This window comes from Antechinus flavipes, chromosome 1, assembly GCF_016432865.1.
Source record: "Antechinus flavipes isolate AdamAnt ecotype Samford, QLD, Australia chromosome 1, AdamAnt_v2, whole genome shotgun sequence".
NCBI lineage: Eukaryota > Metazoa > Chordata > Mammalia > Dasyuromorphia > Dasyuridae > Antechinus > Antechinus flavipes.
In genome coordinates, this window is record NC_067398.1 from 616,526,920 (window position 1) to 616,552,487 (window position 25,568).

The 25,568-nt window shown below is 34.1% G+C and overlaps 1 protein-coding gene across 1 annotated transcript in view; it reads left to right on the top strand.

Moving 5' to 3' along the window:
• Positions 1 to 25,568, top strand: part of FER1L6 (fer-1 like family member 6) — a 258,649-nt gene that overhangs the window by 198,409 nt on the left and 34,672 nt on the right. The window contains exons 30-35 of the mRNA XM_051971065.1: positions 361 to 492; positions 1,696 to 1,821; positions 5,631 to 5,758; positions 12,380 to 12,550; positions 19,365 to 19,525; positions 24,043 to 24,185. Of these exons, the coding sequence (XP_051827025.1) occupies positions 361 to 492; positions 1,696 to 1,821; positions 5,631 to 5,758; positions 12,380 to 12,550; positions 19,365 to 19,525; positions 24,043 to 24,185 (861 nt within the window). The remainder of the gene's footprint in view (positions 1 to 360; positions 493 to 1,695; positions 1,822 to 5,630; positions 5,759 to 12,379; positions 12,551 to 19,364; positions 19,526 to 24,042; positions 24,186 to 25,568) is intronic.

Below are 25,568 nucleotides of genomic sequence, written 5' to 3' on the forward strand. Positions count from 1 at the left end.
GTGGTTCCATGGATAGTATTAGATTTGGAGTCAGGAATACCTGGATTAGAATCTTGGCTCATATACTACTAGCTGTTTAGTTCTGGGCCAGGTTTTTAATCTCATTCAGCCTTAGTTTCCTCATCTGTAAAGTGGGGATCTAATAGCATCTACCTCAATGGTTATTTTGTGGATTAAATGAGATAATATATATAAAGTACTTTGTTAATTTTACACAGATATATTGATGCTAACTATTACACTTTTTCCTATACTAGCAAAAACTATGAATAATATTGTCTTTGAGAATGACCTTGGTTCAACAGGAATAGTTCTTAAATCTTCTCTTCTTAACCAGAATGTTCATCTTTCTTCTTAAAGATATACGATGGAGATCTGGAGAGTGAATTTAACAATTTTGAAGATTGGGTGAAAACATTTGAGCTTTTCAGAGGCAAGTCCATGGAAGATGATCACAATATTGATGGAGACAGAGTAATAGGAAAATTTAAGGTGAGTTCAAATTCTATATTTGTTGGGATACAATTTCCAAACCACATATTTCCCAGATTATTCTTACCCCTCGGCTTTCAAAGAACACACTAGAACTAGGACACGAAATTGTTCCATATGGACCAATCTTCCTTAAAAAAATTTTAGCACAATGGATTGATGAGTTAGAAATATTACTTTTGCCCACAGCATGTTCTGTAGGATATACTCCTAGACTTATTGCTCTAGAGCTCAGGAGGCCTTAGATGACATCAACTCCAGCCCCAAATTTTTCAGTTCAGGAAACTGAGACACAAAATATTTAGATGACTTGCCCAGTGTCGCAAAATTAGGAAGTTTTTGAAGCCATGTTTAAATTCAGGTCTTCTAAGACTAGTGCTCTATGCAATTTGGCCAGCTGCCTCTCTTGTTGTTGTTGTTTTTTTTAATATAAAGTATTCTTTTATTAAACTATGGTCTCATTAGTATGGCTATTCTTTCTATTCATGCAAATATCATTCCACAGCTTTCTATCCTGTTTTGTCCCATCTTAATTCTTGTCTATGATTTATCCATAAATTTTCCATAAGGAATCTATTCAAAATACTGGAAGGACTTCCTTAAGTTCTCTTAATAAGTCAGGTATGCCAATCTATCACACTTAATCATATTTGTTGTCTATTATATTTGGGAGCCATTGTAGCATAGAAGTTAGAACACTAGACATGGAAAGAAGAGATCCTGGGCTTGAATCTTGTCACAGATGTTGATTAGCTGGGCAGTTATAAGCAAGTCACTCAACTTATAATTTCATCTTCCTCAGCTGCAAAATGAAATTGAAAATACTTGCACTGCCTATCTCCCAAGGTCATTGTTAAGAAAAGGGCTTAAAGCAACATTTAAATATGAAATATCTTAATGTATAAAGATATTTCTTAGGGGGCAAAGTGACATGTAAGAAAGAGTGTCCATTTTGGGGTCTGGGAGACATGAATTTAAATCTTGTCTCAGGCACTACTATGTGATTCCTGGCAAATTATATAGTTTCTACTTGTGCCTTAGTTTTTTTGAAAAATGGAGTTACTAATGACACCCAAATCAGGGTTGTTATGATGATCAAATGAGATGATAGTACTTTGCAAACTCTAAATGCCTACCTATTAATATTGTTATTAATGCTACTTAATATTATTTATTCACTAAACTATCATTGTTTGTTTATAGGGTTCCTTCTGTATTTACAAAAGTCCAGAAGATCTCAATCTAGAAGATGGAGGACAGCTTCGAATCCAACAGGGTATTCCACCCAATCACTCTATCAAAGTCCTGATCAGGGTATATATTGTTGCTGTAAGTCAATCCTCTTTACTACCACTGAAATGGTGGAGTTGGGTCTTCAAAGATTGGTATCTCACTGGCTTTCCATAAAAATTGACTTTGAAAGTAGGGTCAAAGGATGATTCTGAAACACTAGTGTATTCTCTGGCCTTCGCATTCTACCCACTGAGGTGCCCTGTCTGGTTAACAGAGAAAGACAATGAAATGTCTAGGGCTTTTATAGTATGTATTGTTGAATGAGAGGCAGGAAGACATGATGCGGAGTTGAAGGAATGGAAACTGGGAACAGGAGATGATGAGTAAAAATGAAAAATCTCTGTGTCTGCCTAAGCTGAAGAATGTCCTCCAGGAAGCTTCCTTTGTCAACTCCAACCCAACCCATTCCATTTTTTCACCTGACCTCTTATATCACTTTACAGGATCTCTCATTTTGTATTTATTAGTGTTAAATATCCTTCTATAAGTTCTTTCTTGCTGAAACTGAGATCAGGAATTATATTTAATCCATAGTATTTCCCATAGCAGAGCTCAATAGCTGTTTTCCCATTAATTATCTGATCATCATATTCCCTAAAATGTGATCTGGAAGGTCTGGGATGGAGAGTATTTTTCATCCTGTAAAACATTACTAAAACAAACAAACAAACAACAACAACAACAAAAAAAAAAACCAAAACACATTACTACACATTTCTTTATCAAGAGCTTTGGTCTACCTGACTGTAAAAAAGGGGTCCAATCTTAGGCACTATGTCTGTTTATACAGACATTTCTGACCTCCACAATACAATGGTGACCACAACCCCCATGATTACCATGACCCATGTCTTGATACGTTCCGTCTCTGCAGGAAAATACTCCTACTAGGGACACACTTCTTCTTTTGTTGTTGTTGTATTAGAAATCAACTTGCTATTGAACTGATCCCATTTCTTTTTTTTTTAACCATTGTGACTATTAATAGGCAGTTTTACAGAGATGATGGAGATTGATGCTAGATTGAATAGAGACTGAACCCAGAATTGGGAAACTTTTGTTCAAATCTTGTCTCATGTAGTTACAAGCTATATGATCCTAGTCACTTACCTTTCAGTTTCTCTAAAAGTCCTTGTAAAACAACCTGAAGTAACAAGTATTTTACAGAATAAAAAATACTCTCTATCCCCTACATCCACTATCACATTTTGGGAAATATGCTGAGCAGATAATTAATAGAAAATAGCAATTGAGCTCTGATATGGGAAATATTATGTACTAGATATAGTCCCTGTCCTCATCTATAAAATGAAGATATTACCACCTATCTTATAAGGTTGTAGATTATACATGGAAGGTCCTTTGCAAACATTAAAGTACTATGTAAATTTTAGCTATTGTTTTTAAACAGGTACAAGTTGGATGAGATAGTTTCTGATAGTCCTTTCGACTTAGAAATTCTGGGATTTTAAAAATAGTCATATGTGTGTGTGTTTGCACACACGTTTGTGTGTGTGTGCATATGTGTGTGTGTTTGTGTGTATCCTGACTGGATTTTTTGATTGCATCTTAAAAGTTTTAGTATGCTGTCTCTTTGTTGTCATTTATTTTCATGAAATTATTATTGCTGTGATTTGTTCCTTATTGGATTTTCTTCCAAAAGAAAAAAAATGTCCATGTAATTTTTAAAAAAAACTGCTATATGACTCAATTTTTCTTCACTAATGGGAATAATTACACATATGTAGATGTTTTGTGGAATAAAATATAGTGCAGAACAGTGTCTGGATGTCCCAGGGCCTGAATTAGAGATAGGTCCAGCTCTGCCATTTGCTAGCCTGATAGTAGGTATTCTCACAGTTACTTATTATGTATCTTTGACAAAATCTTCTTCAGGACAGCAGTTTCCTCATCTGTAAAAGGAAGGGGTTGCAATAGATGACCCCTAAGGTCCCTCCCACTTCTGCATCTTTGACCTTAGGATCATTATCACTGTTTCTTAATGGCTGTTTATGTGAATGTTCAGAGCTATGCTGTCCTTGCCTCTAAACTGATAATAGAGTAGAACAGCCAAGCAACCTAGAAAAAAATAACCAAAAACACTTCAATTGCAAATTATAAATGACAAATGAATGATTCCAATAATAGACACTGCAGGAATTCTGAGGAGTTAGAGGCCCCTGGGGGCTAGGCTGCCTGTCAGACTTATTTTTAAAAACTAGGTATGTTTATTCTGGGGAAGAGAAGATTTAAAGGCAATTTTCAATTGCCAAGTTTTTAAAGGGCTCCTAAATGGAAGAGGGATTAGACTTGTTATGCTGGGCCTCAGAGGCAAAAATTGGGAGCAATAGATGCCTAATACAGTTAGGTGGTACTGTGAACAGACTACTGGACTCCTGACTTATGAAAACCTCAGTTCAAGTTCTGCCTCAAATAATTACTAGTTGAGAAATCTGGGCAAGTTGCTTAATCACTGTTTGCTATAGTTTGCCATCTGTAAAATAGAATATTAATCACACCTACCTCAAAGAATTTTTGTGAGGATAAACTGAGATAATATTTATAAAACACTTTTCAGACCTTAAAACACCATGTTAGCTATTATTGTAAAAATTTCAGAGCAGATTTAGTCTTAAATTAAGAATTAGACAATTGACAATTAGAGCTATCCAGAAATATGATGGACTGCCTTATACAACAGTGAGCCTTCAATTAAGGTCTAACGATAACAGTAACAATTATTTTACAGCTAACATTTATAGAGCAATTCATGACTTGCAAAGGATTTTACATATATTATCTTATTTGATCCTCACAACAACCCTGTGAGGCAGATTTGGTTAATATTCCTGTTTTATAGATGGAAAAATGGAAGCAGACTGTAGTTAAGTGACTTGCCCATGATTCCCAGATAATAAGTATTTGAAGCAGGATCTGAACTCAACTGTTTATGGTTTCAAGTTCTTCAGTAGGGCATCCTATTGCCTGATTATCATAATGACTAGCATTTATAAATCTCTTTAAAGTGTTTAGAGTAATTTGTATATAACCTCACTTGATCTTTACAAATCTGTAAGATATATTCTGTTACTATTTTACAGGTGAGGAAAATGAGGATAAAAGAGATTAGTGGCTTGTCCAACGTAACATAGTATCAGTTGATAAAAATTTAAATATCTACTATATGCCATGATTTGGACACCGATCTTAATTCCATGTCTAACTCTCCACTGTGCCACCTAACAGTTTCAAGGGAAAATTGTTGGATATACTGTGGAGAATATTTCTTCTCAATTTTAAGTTGAACAAATAACCTTTATGGATCCCCTCCCGGTGCTGACATTCTGGGATTTTGAAAGTTACCCATTTCTTTGGCCCAGGAGGGATTTTTGTGAATAGTTGCATGGGGAAGCCTGAAAGGAAGAGCTATTTCTTGAAAAGTCTTGAAGCACGGTGTTTGGATAAGAGGAAGATGATGGGGAAAGGGTTCCAGATATGAAAAACAGGATGGTAAAATGCCAGGTACTAATTGAAATATTTTGTAATGCTCTTGTTGATATTTTAATTTGATTCCCCACCACTCAAACTAAGTTTTAGTCCTTGTAGCCTCTCACATGCCAGCCAGGGCTTTCCCCAGTATCTCTTAGACTCTTACCTTGGTAACTACAGACAAAAGATTACTGAATCTCCCAATTGAAACTTTAGTCTGACTAGATGGATGGTTGAGTGGGAGTTTCTACTAATCCAGATGAAAATGGACTCCAGAGAAATAAAAAAGACATGGGAGCTACAAACACTCTAATAGAAAATTAGTAAATAAATAAAAGGATGTTTTTCTTCTCCAGGCATTTAATCTCAGTCCAGCTGATCCAGATGGTAAATCTGATCCCTATATTGTATTAACTCTTGGCAAAACTGAAATTAAGGATCGGGACAAATATATTCCCAAACAACTTAATCCAGTATTTGGAAGGTCAGTGACTCTGTTTTGACTTCTCTATGTATTGTGAATTTGTTTTTGTTAGGTTTCAGATTGCTAGTATGTGACATACTTGTATGTATGGAACTTGGGAATAACAGAGCTGAAAGAAATATTCTTTCAGGTCTAGAGTAACTCCTTTATTTGACAGAAAAAACTAATGTCCAGAACAGGAAAGTGATTTGCCCAAGATCACACTAGATTTTTGTTTATTTGTTTGTTGACTACTCACTATTAGAATATAGGTCTTCTAACTCCATTTTTTTAATTGGAGAGCTTGAAGTGATTAGGATTTGTTTGTGAACATGTTAAAAGTATGTCATCCACAACTCAACTATTAATTTTAAATAGATATATATTTATCTCTGTGTGTGCATACACATATATGTATACATATATATTAGAAAAGACTGAATTTATATTCAAACAATCTGACAGATTATTTATTGATCTTTAATAAGCTTTATCTCTCATCATTATAGACCAAATATTTCCCAAGATTTCCTAAGCTCCTTTTATATAATAAATTCATATGTGTGTATATATGTATGTGTGTGTGTACACACACATATATGTGCATGTACATATAGATACACAACATATAAAATAAATATGTGTGTATGTGTATGTGTATATATATATATATATATATATATATATATATATATATTATATATATATATATATATATATATATATAAAATCTGTCCCTCTCCCTTCTCTCTCTCTAAGTTCTCTACACTTTGCTTATTACAGGTTGCATGTTAAATGCAATAGAGATTTGGGTCTAGAAGGGCACTCAAATCAAAGATCCCCTAGTCTAACCTGTTCTTATTTTATGTTGAAGTCCTCAGGATCATACAAACAGTGAGTGATAGAGATGAGATTTAAACCCAGGCCTATAGATGCCAAAGCCAGGATTTTTTCCATTGTACTAATGTTGCCCAAGTCCTAATGTTGCCCACATCCAAGGATAAACTTAATTAAGTTTGGAAAGCTTTAACACTAAATTGGTTGCATTTAGAAGTGGCTCCATTAGAAGGCTTTGTTGTACAACAATGGAAAGAATATATCCTCATCAGTGAAATTGTGGGTCATTGAAAAAGTAAATAGAGATGTACTTTAGACACATTGAGTGCTTTTTCTTTTATAACTAAAAACGCTGACCACACTCCTTTTTATTTTCAGCTCTTATTAAAATTCCTTTCCTTGTTGTTTAGAGCCTTGGGCCTTCTGACATTTGATCTCCTATCAGGTCCTCATATTACATAATTCCAGAGAAAATAAAGCAATAAATGATTTGGCCCGTTCAGATTAATGAGAATGATTAAAAATACAATGGGCACTATGTCAGGTTTCTTTGCCTCAAGGAATGACCTTTATCATTACTTAATATTGATATAATGAGCACTTAATATTTTACAAGTACTCTGCAGTCTTTTTGTTAGCTTTTTTCCTACCACAGTCCCATGAATTAGGTCAGCTTTATTTTTTCCATTTTACAGTATGGAAACAAAGCAAACAAATAAAATAGACTTTTCTATATCACAGAGTACCTCAGCAATAAAGATGGAATGTAATTTTGGGAGCCATCTTTATTAATACTTAAGTATATATAGTCTCCTTATAGCAAACATCCTGTCATGGATTCTGCCATTGATCTTACTTGGTAAGAATGAGCAAGCCAACATCAGCACATGTTTCACCATTGATGCCTCTCTCTTTATAGGAATGTCAAAGCCATCTCATTCTAAATAGAAAAAGCTCAGTCTTTCCTCCACATGATAGCCCTTTAAATACTTAATAGTTGTCTTAAAATATTTGAAGGACTTCATGTTGATGAGTTCATTTGACCTCGGAGGAGAGATTGTTACAAAGGCTAATAGAAACTTGATAGAAAGGAAAATTTCCTGATAATGAGAGTTGTCCAAATGTATGATTGCTTGCCTAGAGAGAGATGCTAAGTTCCCTTACTTCAGAGGGTTTTTTGTTCTTATATTTTATTTTTAATTTATGGAATAAAATAAACCTTTCCATTAAAAAAAAAGATGATTGTACAGAAAACTTCAAATCTACTATGTACAACTTGCTATTCTTTTCAAATATACAACAAAAATCATCATGCAAATTTCTCTTTTTTTCCCCTTACCTTTCTCTTACTCTAGAGATGGCTACCATTAGACATACATATATATGTATAAATACATACATACGTATATATACATATGTAAAATTATTTTATACATATTTCTATTTTTGACTCTCTGGATACAGATAGCATTTTTCTTCATATGTCATTTACAATTAATTTGAATATTTATAATAGACAAAATAACAACTACTCAAGGTTATTTTTAAAACAATATTGTCATTATATGCAATGTTCTTTTGTTTCTTCTCATTTTACTCTCCATTATTTCATGCAAGTCTTTCCATGATTTTCTAAAATCATTGAGTTCATCACTTCTTATAGCAGTATATTCTACAATAGTATTCGTTGGAGGTTTTCAAGCAGAAAACTTCTTGCTTGGCTGTACCTTTTGAATTAGATGGCCACTTAGATTCTCTTTTCAACTTTCAAATTCTATGATTCATTAGATAATATTATTCAGGCTTACCTACAAATAATAGGTAATATCTACAGGCTTATCAAATCCTTCAAACAATTTTAGTAATATTGTTTTGTAGATTCTAACTAGTTTTAATGGCAGTAATTTTTTTAGTCCTATTGTAGTAAATAGCATCATATTCCTGCCACTTATGGGAAAGGAGCGGGGGATGAAATCCCTTCATTGTTTTCAAATTTACCCTTTACTGCTCCAGGAAATTGATTTCTGTGTCACAAAATTATCACTGGTGGGTCATTCTAGGATGTTACACAAGAAATTGGAGGTCCTTGATATTGCATCTATAGAACTATAGAGTCTTAGAACTCGCATTTGTAAAACTATAGAATTGGAAAGGACTTTAAAGAATATTCTACTCCCAAATCCTTCTTCTTTACAAATAAAGAAAGCAAGAAACAAAGAATGGAAATAACTTGACCAAAGTCACAACGGTAATAGGGAGCAGGGCTGGGATTCATCCTAAGCCTTATAGTACTTTTTGGTACCCCTTTTGCTATTATATTGTCAATGAAACTAGAGATTCATAGAATCATGATTTAGAAAAGACCTCAAAGGTCATCTAATCTGACTATACCTTGAAAACTGAATTTTCTCTAAAATAATCCCAATAAATACTCTTCTGGGCTCTGTCTGACAAACTCCAATGATGGAGAATTCATTATCTTCCAAAGTAGTTCATGCCATTAAAAAAAAGATTCAATTGACATAAAGTCTTTTTTTATGTCTCGCTGCCTATAATTTCCCTCTCTGAACCATTGTTGTTGCTTTTTAATGTAACATCATAATTCCTAAAACTACTATCTATCTGGAGATGAACTCTAAGGTGCATCATTTACCCACATAATCCTATATTAATTGTACTTAGTCTGGGTAGTTGAAAGCCCCTTGTAAATATTTCTTAGGATTTCAGAAAGATCTAGACAGTGTGGAGACCAGATGTTGACATGAATTATTATTATATTACAAATACAATATTATCTATATCCAAAGAAATTGAGTATGAGAGAAGGAAGACAGAAGCTACTACCAGTAGGTTTAAGGAGAACATCAATCTTTCTTCCACTCTGAGAATACCTAAAAGCAGTATTTTAAAGGAGAAAGAGTCCAGTCCTAAAGGATTCTATTGCTATGGACCTTGTGGAATACCTACATATAGGAAGTCTGGCTACCTGAAAAGCTTTCTTTGTGTCTTTATTTGTACATCTGTTGGAGAGCTCATGCATATAATGCAGGTAATATACGTTCCTTAGATTTTCAATTACAGAATAAGCTAAAGGTTCAAGTAGCAATAATTCTGTATCATAAGGTCAGCTACAACTGCATCCTTAACAATATCTTCTGAGTCTTTCCCTAATTTCCTTATTATTCCCACTGTCATAAAAGTCCCTACTGGATAGTTTAAGACACTTACAGTGATGATAATGATAGTAATGATATGATGGAAGTAATGATGGTAAGCTCTAAATTCTGGAGGAATTTTTCTGAGGGTTGGGTATAGAATATTAATTCTAACTTCTCTATTTGGGGAGTTCTAAATCCTAATTCCCAAAGGGAGACAATAGCAGGAAGATTGGAGGGATAGAAAAAATTGTTTTTCCTTCAGCAATACCCTGACCTGCTAGAGTCACCTCAAGTCAAATATAATCACTGAAACTGTCCCATCTTTCTGCTTCATCATTTATAATGGAAGAGTAATGTCCTCTTGGGAATGTTATGATTCTAAATCCCTTTCCAAGTGGATATTGTTATGTCAGAACTAAGCAGGTCTGGAAGTGTATGTGGCAGCCTGGTCAAGTCTCACAGCATACTGAAAAAGCAGTCAGATTATCCTGAAACATTTCCATTATATTAGAAAGTATTATATGCATGCAGTCTGACTGTGGAAAGAACTTTAGAATAAAAATCTAGATAGATTATATCTCTTATAGATTATAGACAAAGAAACAGGTTTAGAGAATTTAAGTGACTTGGCTTATATCTTATAGATTAGGCTCTACACCAAATGTGGAACTCTGGGTAAACTACTTCAACTGTCAAACTTATAAAGGAAATAGCTTGAATTAAATTATCTCAGAGGTCCGCTTAAAATAGTATTAAAGCTATTTGACTTTATTGTTTTTATTTTTCCTCATTATTTTCAATTTTGTTAAATAGCAATATTAATTTACATTTTCTGAGCACACAACATTGAAGGTTAATAAGATATCCCAATGGCAAGGAAAACTATGCATGTATTTAAAATTATCATTGGATAATTCCTTTTAAAAATGGAAAAATTTATTTGATTTTATAAAAATAAATTTCAGAATGCTTTTCAAAATATTGTCTGTGTATTTTCTTTCCTTCCTTCCTTCCTTCCTCTTCCCTCCCTCTCTTCCTCCCTCCATTCTTCCCTTCTTCCTTCTTTCCTTTCTCCCTCCCTTCCTTACACTTTCCTTTTCTTTATCTCTCCTTCCCTACCTGCATCACTTCTTTCTTTCAGTCATTGATTCATTCCTTTGTTCCTTCTCTTTCTTCTCTCCTTTTCTTCTTTTCTTTTTTTCTCCCATTCCTTCCTTTCCCTTCCTTCCTTCCTTTTTTCCTTCCTTCTTTTTTTCCTCCCTCCTTCCCTTTTCCCTCCCTCCCTTTCTTCATTCATTCATTCATTCTGTTGTTCCTTCATTCCCTCTCTTTCTTCTCTTCCATTTCCTTTCCTTTCTCCCTCCTTCCCTCCCTTCCTTCTTTCCTTCCTTCTTCCTCCTTCCCTCTCTCCCTCCCTCCTTCCTTCTCTATATTCTTTTTCCCTTCCTTCCTTACTTTCTTCCTTCCTTCTTCCTCCTTCCTCCTTATCTCCATCCTTTCTTCCCTCCCTTCTTTCCTTCCTCCCTCCCTTCCTCCCATTTTCTCTTTCTTTCTCCCTCCTTCCCTACCTTCATCCCTTCTTTCTTTAATTCATTCCTTTGTTCTTTCTTCCTTCTCTTTCTTTCTTCTTCCCTTCCTTTCTTTCTTCCTTCATTCCTTTCTTCTTCCCTCCTTCCCTCCAACTTTCCTTCCCTTTTCCCTCCCTTTCTTCTTTCATTCATTCATTCCAATTTTCCTTCCTTCCTTCTCTTTCTTCTCTTTCTTTCTTTCTTCTTTCCTTCCTTCCTTCCTTTTACCCTTTTCCCTTGGTTTGTGATTGTATTAGGGTAGGAAATTCCTGGAGAGGCAACTCCCTTTACCGATGAAGATTGGTGACTATCCTGTCCCTTTTCTTTGAGAATTGCCTTGGGCACTAACTTGCTAAGAGTCCCACACTCAATATGTGTCAAAGTCAGGACTGAAATCTAAATATTTTTGATTCTAAGGCCTACTTTCTGTTCATTATTCCACATTGCCTCTTATATGGTCCAATTCATAGGAATCATCAAATAATAATAACTAACATTTATAAAATTCTTACTCAGTGCCAATACTTTATAGTTATCTCAATTTATCCCCAAAACAACCCTAAAAGGTAAGTACTATTATTAAATCCATTTTGCAGATGAGAAAACTAAGGAAGTAAAATGTTAAGTGACTTGCTCAGAGCTTTATGAATAACTTGTAAGTGTTTGAGCCAGATTTGAACTCACTCTAGGCCCAGGCCTCTATTCATTGTACCTACCACCTAGTTGCCCCATTGATATAAATAGTTAATTTAAGAAGTGGTTTTGATAAGGTCCACTAGAATGAATACTGTAACTAATATGTAGGAAACCTAGATTCAATCACAGTTCTGACATTTGGTGGTTGTGTGATCTTAGCCAAGTCACTTAAATTCTCTAAACCTGTTTCTTTGTCTGTAAATATATATATATATATATATATATATATATAATATATATATATATATATATATATATATATATATATATATATATATATACCTGACAATGCTATTTTTTAATGGTGCTTTTTGAATCTACATAAATGTTAACCAAACATCAATTTCATTTGGATCATGAATTTTTCTCTGCTTGGGCCGTAGATCATTTGAGATTCAGGCTACATTTCCTAAAGAGACTTTGCTCACAGTTTCCATATATGACCATGACATGATTGGGTCAGATGACCTCATTGGAGAGACCAAAATTGATCTAGAGAACCGTTTCTACAGTAAGCATCGGGCAATCTGTGGCTTGCAGAGCCAGTATGAGATGTAAGTATTTTCCCCTCTCCCATTCCATATCCCCATTCCCATCCAACATATATATCTTAGGTCTTTTGCTTTTACATGACATAGCTTTTGTTGTCTTGGGTTTTGCTCATGAAATGATTCAGTTTTGGGGAAAGTCCAACAAATTGAAGACCCATGATATTGACTTCTCTAACAAATCTTGAATTAGTGATGTTGAATCAATGAATTCTGGTCGTTTGAAGTTGAATGAAGGTTTTTTAGTTAGGTGTGGAAATTGGCAGCTTTGTTTCAGCACCATGGACAGAGCCTGTGAACCAATCTGCAAACAATATACTTGTGTCTCTTTAAGGTAAGCTTTGCTTTAATAAACTAATGCTGGCACTCAGCAACAATAATGATGATGGTTGAAATATGAAAGAGTTCTTGTTGAAGAGGAACAACTATCTGTATACCTTCACTTGTCTTTTCTTTCTACTCTGCCATTCTATCCAGAACTTCAAATACTATGCAATTGTTCTAGCAGCAAGTGAACCAGGTTAGCTCCTTCTAAAAGCAGGAGGTTTCACCTTCCTGAGGTAGAAAGAGGCTTAGCTTGGGGTTCAGGTTGAAACTTTACCTTAGTTATGGCTACTTCTGTGGAGAATGTCTACTTATTCAGATGATTGTTTGCTTAGGTGACCATGGAGAAAGAATTTTATATCCTTGTAAAGTGCAGGAACTCTGTGTGATTGATATATTTTTTAGGTAAAATTATTATTTTTATTATTTTGGCTCAGCCTATAATTAATTGATTTTTTCAATTGTTTAGATCTGACTTTATTGGTGTGAAAAGTATTTTGTAATTGTGTTCATATAGTTCATGGGTTTGTCTAGGCAGTTAGACACCCACATATTTTATTTTGTCTACAGTTATTTTATTTTATATTATTTATTTTTTATTATAGCTTTTTATTGACAGAATATATGCATGGGTAATTTTTGCGACATTGTCCCTTGCACTCACTTGTGTTCCAACTTTTCCCTTCCCTTCCTTCTCCTCCTCCCCTAGATGGCAGGCAGTCTCATACATGTTAAACATGTTAAAGTATTTCTTAGATACAATATATATGTACAGATCCAAACAGGTTTCTTGTTGCACAAGAAAAATTGAATTAAGAAGTTAAAAATAATCTTGGAAGAAAAACAAAAATGCAAGCAGTCCACATTCATTTCCCAGTGTTCCTTCTCTGGGTGTATCTGATTCTGTCCATGATTGATCAATTGGAACTGAATTGGATTTTCTCTTTGTCAAAGAAATCCACTTCCATCAGAATAGATCCTCATACAATATTGTTGTTGAAGTGTATAATGATCTCCTGGTTCTGCTCATTTCACTTAACATCAGTTCATGTAAGTTTCACCAAGCTTTTCTGTATTCATCCTGCTTGTCATTTCTTACAGAACAATAATATTCCATAACATTCATATACCACAATTTACCCAACCATTCTCCACTTGATGGGTATCCTTTCAATTTCCAGTTTCTAGCCACTATGAAAAGGGTTGCCAAAAACATTTTGTTCACTTTTCCTTCTTTAATATCTCTTTGGGATATAAGCCCAGTAGTAACACTGCTGGATCAAAGGATATGCACAGTTTGATAACTTTTTGAGCATAATTCTAAATTGCTCTCCAGAATGGCTGAATCCATTCACAACTCCACCAACAATGCATTAGTGTCCCAGTTTTCCTGCATCCCCTCCAACATTCATCACTATCTTTTCTTGTCATCTTAGCCAATCTAAGAGGTATGTAGTGGTATCTCAGAGTTGTCTTAATTTGCATTTCTCTGATCAGTCGTGAGTTGGAACACCCTTTCATTTGAGTAGAAATAGTTTCAATTTCATTATCTGAAAATTGTCTGTTCATATCCTTTGACCATTTATCAGTTGGAGAATGGGGCTTGATTTCTTATAAATTAGAATTAATTCTCTCTATATTTTGGAAATGAGGCCTTTATCAGAACCTTTAACTGTAAAAATGTTTTCCTAGTTTATCGTTTTTCTTCTAATCTTGTTTGCATTAGTTTTGTTTGTACAAAATCTTTTTAATTTGATATAATAAAAATTTTCTCTTTTGTGATCAATAATGATCTCTTGTTCTTCTTTAGTCATAAATTCCTTCCTCCTCCACAATTCTGAGAGATAAACTATCCTATATTTCTGTAATTTATTTACAATCTTGTTTTTTATGCCTAAATCATGAACCCATTTTGAGCTTATCTGTGAAGTGTGAGTCCATGCCTAGTTTCTACCATATTAATTTCCAGTTTTCCCAGCAGTTCTTGTCAAATAGTGCGTTCTTATCCCAAATGTTGGGATCTTTGGGTTTGCCAATCACTAGATTGCTATAGTTATTGACTATTTTGTCCTGTGAACCTAACCTATTCCACTGATCAGCTAGTCTATTTCTTAGCTAATACCAAATGGTTTTGGTGACTGCTGTTTTATAATATAGTTTTAGATTGAGTACAGTTAGGCCTTCTTCATTTGATTTTTTTTTTCATTAGTTTTCTTGAAAGTCTTGACCTTTTGTTCTTCCATATCAATTTTGTTGTTATTTTTTTCTAGGTCATTAAAATAGTTTCTTGGGAGTCTGATTGGTATAGCATTGAAGAAACAGATCAGTTTAGGTAGTATTGTCATCTTTATTATATTTGCTCGGCCTATCCAAGAGAACTTAATATTTTTCCAGTTGTTTAAATCTGACTTTATTTGTGTGGAAAGTGTTTTGTAGTTTTGCTCATATAATTCCTGACTTTCCTTTGGCAGATAGATTCCCAAATATTTTATGCTATCAACAGTTATTTTGAATGGAATTTCTCTTTGTATCTCTTGCTGTTGGATTTTGTTGGTGATGTATGAAAATGCTGAGGATTTTTGCGGATTTATTTTGTATCCTACAACTTTGCTAAAGTTGTGGATTATTTTTAATAGCTTTTTAGTAGAATCTCTGGGGTTCTCTAAGTATAACATCATATCATCTGCAAAGAGTGATAATTTGGTTTCCTCATTACGTCCTTTAATCTCTTTCTCAACTCTTATTGTCAAAACTAGTGTTTCTAATACAATATTAAATAGTAATGGTGATAGTGGGCAACCTTGTTTCATTCCTGATCTTACTGGGAATGGTTCCAGTTTTTCCCCATTGCATATGATGTTTACTGACAGTTTTAAATAGATGCTCCTGATTATTTTAAGGAAAAGTCTGTTTATTCCTATACTCTCAAGTGTTTTTTATTAGGAATGGATGTTGGATTTTATCAGATGCTTTTTCTGCATCTATTGAGATGATCATATGGTTTTTGTTACTTTGGTTATTGATATAGTCAATTATGCTAATAGTTTTCCTAATATTGAACCAGCCCTGCATTCCTGGTATAACTCCTATTTCTTCATGGTGTATTATCCTGGGGATGATTTTCTGTAATCTTTTTGCTAATATTTTATTTAAGATTTTAGCATTAGGGAGATTGATCTATAATTTTCTTTCTCTGTTTTCAACCTACCTGATTTAGGTATCAGTACCATGTCTGTGTCATAAAAGAAATTTGGCAGGACTCCTTCATTCCCTATTTTTTCAAATAGTTTTTATAGCATTGGAGTTCATTGTTTTTTAAATGGTTGGTAGAATTCACATATAAATCCATCTGGTCCTGGGAATTTTTTCTTAGGGAGTTAATTAATAGTTTGTTCTATTTCTTTTTCCAAAATGGGACTGTTTAACCAATTTACTTCCACTGTCAATGTGGGCAAGCTATATTTTTCAAGGTGTTCACCCATTTCATTTAAGTTATCAAATTTATTGGCATAACGTTGGGCAAAATAACTCCTAATTATTGCTCCACCTCTTCATTGATGGAAAGTTCTCCCTTTTCATTTTTGACTAACAATTTTATTTTCCTCTTTCCTTTTTTAAATCAAATTTACTAAGGGTTTATCTATTTTGTTGGTTTTTTTAAAAAACCAACTCAGTTTTATTTATTAATTCAATAGTTTTTTTTTAAACTTTCATTTTTATTATTCTCTCCTTTATTTTTAGAATTTCAAGTTTAGTGTTTGACTGGGGGTTTTTAATTTGTTCCTTTTCTAGCTTTTTTAGTTGCAAGTCCAATTCATTGACCTTCTCTTTCTGTATTTTATGGAAGTAAGCCTCTAAAGATATACAATTTCTCCTTATTACCACCTTGGCTGCATCCCACACATTTTGGTATGACATCTCATTATTGTCATTTTCTTAGGTGAAATTATTATGTCTATGATTTGCTGTTTTACCCAATCATTCTTTAGGATGAAATTATTTAGTTTCTAATATTTTTTGGTCTATTTTCCCCTGGTTTTTTATTGAATGTGATTTTCATTGCATTGTGATCTGAAAAGAATACATTTACTATGTCTGCCTTTCTGTGTTTGAATTTGAAGGTTTTATGTCCTAATATGTGGTCAATTTTTGTATAGGTTCCATGAACTGCTGAGAAGAAAGTGTACTCCTTTCTATCTCCATTTAGTTTTTTCCAAAGATCTATCATACCTAACTTTTCTATTATTCTATTTACCACTTTGACTTCTTTCTTACTTATTTTGTGTTTGATTTATCTAATTCTGAGAGTGCAAGGTTGAGATCTCCCACTATTATAGTTTTGCTATCTATTTCTTCTTGTAGCTCTTTTAATTTCTCTTTTAAGAATTTAGATGCTACCCCACTTGGTGTATATATGTTTAATATTGATATTGTTTCATTATCTATGCTATCTTTTAGCAAGATAGAGTGCCCTTCCTTATATCTTTTAATTAGATCATTTTTTGCATTTGCTTGATCTGAGATCAGGATGGCTACCCCTGTTTGTTTTTTTTTTTTACTTCACCTGAAACATAGTAGATTCTACTCTAGCCTTTTACCTTTACTCTGTATGTATCACCCTGCTTCAAGTGTGTTTCCTGTAAAAACATATTGTAAGATTCTGGCTTTTAATCCAGTCTATTATCCTCTTCTGCTTTATGGGGGAGTTTACTCCATTCACATTTTGGTTAAATTACTAATTCTTTATTTCTTGCTATTTTGTTAACCCCTGCTTATGCTTTTCTCCTTCCTTTCCCCCCTCCCCAGTATTAAACAAGTGAGTACCACTTGTCTCACACAGCCCTTCCTTTTTAGGATCTCTCCCCCCACCTTAAAGTTCCTCCCCTTTCTTACCCCTTTTCCTCACAATTTCTGTAATCCCTTCTGCTTAACTTATTCCTTCCCTTTTCACTTTTCCCCTCCTACTTTTCAATGAGGTGGGAAAAGTTTCTCTGTACATTGAATATGTCTAATATTTTTCTCTTTAAGCCAATTCTGATGAGAGTAAGATATACACTATGTTCATCCCCCTCCCTTCTTTTCCTCAGACATAATACATTTCCTTTGCCTTTTCGTGAGATGTAGTACCCCCACTTTACCCTTTTTCTGGTACAATTTCCTTTCTATCTCTAGTTTCTTTTTTATATTGTAACTGTAAAACCAAATTATACATGTGTTCTTTATGTAAATTCATAACAGAAATATAGTTCCCAAGATTTCTTTTTACTTTTTATGTTTCTCTTGAGTCCTATATTTGGAGATCTAATTTTTTGTTTAGTTCTGTGTGTGTGTGTGTGTGTGTGTGTGTGTGTGTATGTGTGTTGGTCAGTGGAAGGGTGTGAATGTCTATGTGGGGAGGGGCAGGGATAGTAGGTATGTGTACATATATGTATGTATATATCTATATAGTACTTATAAATACATTTGTGCTTAAATATAGTCTGGAGAAAGTGGGAGAGAATGAAAAGGGGAAAAAATTAAAAAATTTTTTAAAAGTACACAGTAAAAAAACAAAAGAACAACTTACAAGTAAGCAAAGAAATGATGGATGCTCATGAATATAATTTCTTCTACTATTATATAACCTTTCTTGAACTGATAATTTATTGTCATATATTTTGAATCCTCCCTGATGTTCTTCTGGACATATGGGAATATTCAGTTCTGTTCTATTTTGTTTTTGTTTTTTGTTTTTCTTTTTTTAAAGTAAACAAATTTTTTAAAAAATTTAAAAAAGAAAGATCTCTCAAGAAGCCTTCTCTCTTTGTCCCTGAGTAGAAAAATTACTGTGCTCCTCTTAAAACTATTTTATATTCTATGTAATTATTCCCCCTTCAACTTAAGTTCTGATGTAATGTGACATATTTTAAAATTTTAAATATCTTTACTAGAAAGTGTTATGATGAAACAAAAGTATCTGATAACTGCACTGAACACCATTGTCTATTAAAGAAATCTAATTGATAGTTGGCTATTAGATGTCAACTAATCCATAAATGTCCAGCAAGGCTGGGAAAGAATTGTGAGACTTAAAACTTAGCTGCTAGAGAAACCACTACTTTAAAATATACTGATAAGAGTTTTTTATTCAAACCATTGGCAACATTTTGCCACTCTATTAGATTAGGAGAAAGAAGAAAAAGTAAAATGAGAAGGACAAGTGAAGAGTTTTCCAGCAAGCATAAATTACTGTCCTGGAAAGGGAAAAAAAAAAGTCATAGCAAGAAATCTGTATTGACTTTGATCCTAAAGTTGATCCAATACTAGAGTGATGAGAGAATCATGCATACACACAACCCAAAGGTATTTTATATCATACTAACAAGGAAAAACATAACTGAAATCTATAAAGATGGCAGATAGCACAGACTCTAGGAGTAACTAATAATTCCAAGCGGTCATAATCAACTAAGATGCCTGATCTCACTCTTTATGTCTCTTTTCCACCCACTTGCAGAGAAGGTTACAATGCCTGGAGGGACACATCCAAACCCACTGAAATACTTAGCAAGCTCTGCAAAGACAACAAGCTGATTGGGCCTTACTTTCGACCTGGAGAGATCCAGGTTGGAAACCAAGTCTTCTCTGGGAAAACAGTCTTCATCGAGGAAGGCACTGGTAAATATTTTACAGTATCTTCTGCTTGTGTTATTTACTTTTCCTTTGAATCACTCAGGAAAATTCGAGATTGGGGGAAAAGCTGCCATTTTAATATCACGAATGGGACCATGAGGTAGAATATTGTCAGAAATATCCATGAGTACAGTGTTTTGTGTAATGCCTGGCTTATAGCATGCTTTATCAACATTTTTTGGATTTGCCTTACATGTCAATAAAGTGCTAAGTTAGGGATATTAAGGTTTTTAAGTGAGAAAATAGAGTGTTGAACTTGGACGTAGAAAGGCCTGGGTCTGACTTGTGTCTTTTGGGTTCCTAGGCAAATCATATAATTTCTCTCAGCCTCAGTTTTCTCATAAATAAGAATAATGAGAATTATTCTAAAATGAGAATAATAGCAGCCAAAGGGTTTGTTGAAAAGACCAAATGAAATAACATATATAAGGTACTTTGCAAACCTTAAGGATAAATACTTTGCAAGACATAATAGTCAATGACTATACTGATGTAGTGTTTTATAAACCCAAAGACCCCAGTTTATGGGATAAGAACTCACTATTTGACAGATTTTGAGGGGAAAAATTGGAAATTAATGTGACAGAAACTAGGCATTGCCTCACATCTAACACCCAGGACCAAGATAAGATTGAAATGGGTTCATGATTTAGACATAAAGAGTGATACTATAAGCAAACTAGAAGAAAAAAAAGATAGTCTACCCCTCAGATGTGTGGAGAAAGAAGGAATTTATGGCCAAAGAAGAACTATAGAACATTATGGAATGTAAAATGGATAATTTTGATTATATTAAGTTTAAAAGTTTTTATACAAACAAAAGCAATGCAGACAAGATTAGAAGAGAAGCAGTAAGTGGGGGGAGGGGGGAATTTTAAATCCATAAAGACCTCATTTCTAAAATATTGAGAATTGACCTAAATTTATAAGAATACAAGCAATTCTCCAGCTGATAAATGGTTAATTGATATGAATAGACAATTTTCAGATGAAGAAATTAAAACATTTCTAGTCACATGAAAAATGTTCTAAATCACTATTGATCAGAGAATTGCAAATTAAGACAATTCTGAGATGCCACTACACACTTCTTAGATTGTCTAAGATGACAGGAAAAGATGAATGTTGGAGGAGAGGTGGGAAAACTGACTAATACATTGTTCGTGGAGTTGTGAACTGAAACAACCATTCTGGAGTGCAATATGGAACTATTCCCAAAGGACTAGCAAGCTGCATACTCTTTGACTTCAGCAGTGTCACTACTGGAGCCTGTATCCCAAAAAGATCATTAAAAAATGGAAAAGGACCCACATGTGCAAAAATGTTTGTAGTTGTAGTCTCAAGGAACTGGAAACTGAGTGGATGCCCATCAGTTGCAGAATGGCTGATTAAGTTATGGTATATGAATGTTATGTAATACTATTGTTCTATATGAAACAATTATCAGGTTGAGTTCAGAGAGGCCTGGAGAAACTTATATGAACTAATGCTGCATGATGTGAGTAAAACCAGGAAAAAATTGTATACAGAAATAGCAAGATTATACAATAATCAATTCTGATGGACATGGCTCTTTTCAACAGTGAGGTGATTCAGGCCAGTTCCAATGGTCCTATGATGATGAAGCCATCTGCACCCAGAGAGAGGATGTGGGGATTAAGTGTGGATCACAACATAGTATTTTCATTTTTTTGTTGTTGTTTACTTACATTTTGTTTTCTTTTTCTTTTTCTTTTTTTTTTTTTTGATCTGATTTTTTTTATGTGGCATGATAATTGTGGAAATGCATGTAGAAGAATGCACATTTAACTTATATTGGATCACTTGCCATGTAGAGGAGGGAGTGGGGAGGAAGGGAGAAAGAAAAATATTTGGAACACAAGATTTTGCAAGGTTTATCTATTCATGTTTTGAGAATGAAAAGCTTTAATTTTTTTAAAGGACAGATTTAAACAAAAAAGGATTAATTCTTTGCTGTTGAGTTGTTTCAGCTATGTTCAATTCTCTATGACTCCATTTGGGTTTTCTTAGCTTCAGCTCATTTTATAGATGAGGAAACTGAGGCAAACTTGCCCAGGCTAATAAATATCCAGAATCAGATTTGAACTTATGACCTCCTGTCTCTAAGGTTAATACTCTATCCAATTTATCTCCTTGCTGCCTTAAAGACATATATAAATGCTAGCAATTACTACATGATAGGTGATCATACCAAGAAGAGTGTCTGCCTAAAATATGTCTTCCCCATGTACTTATTGACATTTGGAATTCTTTTTACTTTCACTAGAGAAAAAGCCTGTAATTACTCAATTCAAGATAAGTCTTAAGATATAAATATCCCCAACCCCTAAGTTCACAGTGACTTTAACTCATACCAAAGTACAGATGATGATTATTAGGACCTTCCACTAAAAATCCCCTTCTATGAATCAACTTCTATTGAAATGCCCTTGGGGATTAGAGACTGAGATAGAGGGGACATAGTTCTACACAACTGATAGGTAGATCCTATTAGGCTAAAAAGACTTGAGTACAAAATCAGAGGTGGGCCATATATCTATTATCTGAGGATTAGCCTAGCTAAATGTAGAGAGATTCATTAATAGGTTAGACACAATGAAATGAATTTTTTGGCCACAATCAGAATCATAATTAGACATTTTATGTATGGCACAAGTGTGGAGTGGAGATTAATTCACCTAAGATATCATTTTCCAAGAGAGGAAGCAATCTCTGGCATACCATGAGGCAGCTGCTTTGGGGTCTGTTTAAGAAGGAAAAAAGCTATGGGGACAGACAAGACAAGAATTCACCTGAAATAGGATAATAATAGAGCTACAAGTATTTCTATTTTTAACTAATCATTTATGATCAGTAAGTACCAACTCATTTGCTCCTAAGTGTTTTTAGCACACTCTTAATATTAATGTATTTTGGACAAAGCCCCAGTTGCCCTATCCTAGTTAAAATTATGGTCATTGCAACTCTTAAAAGATTGCTAAATTTAAGGGGAGGCAGGAGTATGGGTTGTGATCTGCATCTGTTGAGACAGTAATCCCAACATGAAATCATAAATCTTGGAAATGTTAAATACTGGATCCTTTTCCTGAGATCAGATTTAGGCAGGAGAAGGCCCTGAGAATTTTAATGGTGAAAGAAGAGAGGGCACCATGAAAATAGAGAGTTGGGGAAGACATTTTTAACATCAGCTTTCTAAAACACAGCACTGATTAGCTGAAAAGCTGGATTTCTTGTGCTTTTAGGTTCTATTTTCACTTGAATTTCCATATTAAGATCCAGATTCAGATAGGCTATGCACAGATCTAGATGTCCCTTTCCTCTCTGCCACTTGAGATTGGTGTTTTCAACACTGAACATCACTCCTCATTTATTTGAGATCCTATAGAGATCCCTAATTTTTCCTCAGTTAGTTCTCAAACATCTGGATGGTCTTATTAAAAGCTACTCGAGGTTTTCAATAATCCCCACCAGCCCTCCTGCTTAAGATAAAGATCACGTTTTATATTTTTGGTCATTATTACTCATGAATGCCTTTAGTACTACATCATTTGCCAAACTAAGCTAAGCTCCTTTTTACCTGTTTTCTTTTCCTTTCTCCACTTCATCTTCTTTTCTTTTTCCCCTATTCTTTCTTTTCTTCTTCTTTTCTATTTTCAATTCAATAGGCATTACCTAAGCAAAATCTATAGGCCAGCTACTTTGCTTGGTGTTGGGACCAGAAGACAAAAACAAAATAATCCCTACTCCCAAGGAGCTTGCATTGTTTTCAATGGAAATTGCATGTTATATTTTAAAAATTAAATACAAAATATATACAACATAATTTAAAGGCTGATGGCATAGTTTTTATATAAGGAGAACTTATTAACAGTGGAATGAGGTTACAGAGGGCACAGTACAAGGGTAGAACAAGGTTAGAGAGGTTCCCGGGAAGGATAGATATGACATGGATGGACAAAGTAAAGAATGGATACTAGGCAAAGGAGTTTGGAATAGCTATAGGGATAGTAGGTTATCATATCTTTCAAAGTAGCAGTGGTTGCATCAGTTTGATTCTTTCCCTGAACAAAAGAAAGAACTTTATATACTGCAGAAGGGCAAATGACAAATTCTTGTTTTATCTGATGATTAAAGCAGGGATTAATAGAATTCCCAGAGTCAGACAGATTATATATGGCTTCTCTCTAATTATTAGCGAGGTCTAATTATTACCCTAGAACTCCTTGTAGTATTGAGAAATTTATCTTGTAGAGGAAAAATAGTTCTGTACCTTTGGCTTTGGGGAGAGTCACTCCTCCCCTGCTTTCTTTTTCTTTCTCCATTCCTTTCACTTTCCCTCCTCTTGCTAGGCCAACCTCATTGTATTAAAATCAATCGTTAAACTATTAATTTAAATTATCTTTAAATATCCAGAATAGTTCTTTCAGTGTCCTCATGTAAGAATGCACTGAACTCAAGGTCTTTTCTCTGTTTTCATCTAGAGGAGGCAGTTGAATCTTATGAGCACTTGGCACTTAAAGTTTTACTTTCCTGGGATGAAATCCCAGAGGTGGGATGTAAACTTGTTCCAGAGCACATAGAAACCCGACCTCTGTATCACAAGGATAAGCCAGGAATGGAACAGGTAGGAAAATGACCCCGAGTAGGCCAGTGAAACTGAGTTTCTTAGTTGAAATTTTCCTTTAAAGCTTGTCATTGTTTTCCCTTCAGTCACCTTTAAGCTGCATGTATTATTCTCTTTTGTGTTATGAACGTTTACACTCTTTGGGAACAAGTTTGTCTCTGCATAAATTTAACTGATGGACTTATTTGTTAATGAATCCAGTCTCAAAATATTCAGTAAGATGACCCAGAGGCTTTACCTAGAGTTGCTCCAGAATATTCTTTTTGTGTGTGTGGAGGTTAAGTGACTTGTCTAGAATCATATAGCTACTATCTGAGAACTCACTAGTTAACAATAGTTTTTATATTTCAAAGTACAATTTTATTTAAGAGTTGTATAAGTTATATAAAAGGTTGTTGTTAATGCAAAATTTTTCTTAGCTTATAGACTATATCAAACCAGGATTTAGTATTTAGCCAACTTGTCAATCTGAATTCTACAGAAATAGATCCCTTAAGATCACTTAAGGGTTCAAATAGTCTTCTTTTAAAACTAAATGCAATAACTGCCAAGTAAAAGTAGTCTCAAAGCAGTTAAAAGTAGTTCAGAAATATTAAAACAGCTAAAAAACCACTAGCAATAAGGTTAAAAATAGTTCTCAAGAATATTTACTGGGGTCTCGAGAACTCTCTGCTAAAATTCCAAACCCTGATTTTTATCTGTTCTTGCACAAAGGGCTTGCACCTGGGTCCCAACTCGGAACCAATTCAATCAACTTGGGAGCAAAGTTAATATCAAACTGTCCCAGGTCTGTGCCATAACTTTCCTGATCATGATAATCCTGAAGAAAAGAGATGAAGGAGAGTGGAGTAACTCATGTCTCCCAAGTTCCATCAGTATTCTGGCATTGAACAGTGCTCCTTCTCATCTCCCAAATCCTATGCATCTGTCAAAGCTTACATCAATCCTACTTCTTCCATGAAGCTTTCCCTGATTATCCTGGCCCTTATTGAGTTCCATCTTGTATGAATTCTTAGTCACCCATTACACACTAATAGCACTTCTTTATTTTCTGGTCTGTATTTTTCATTTAGGTTTCATGTGTATTACTTTCATTTCCCCATAGAGATGATAAACTTCTTGAGGGTAGGATATATTGTTTTGTGCTTTTATTCTTTGCAGCACCTTTTTCTCCTTAAAAGAAGAGACTCTTTAATTTTTATTTTTGTATCTCCTTAAGTAAAGAGACTGTTTAATTTTTTATCTTTGTATCTCAATGCCTCGCATGGTGTCTGGAGAATTATTAACTGATTAAAAACTTAACTTATTTATCGATTGATACCTGTCAAAATTGTGGGTAGAGATCCAATTTGATGGATAAATGTAGTGTAGCACCATATTGAA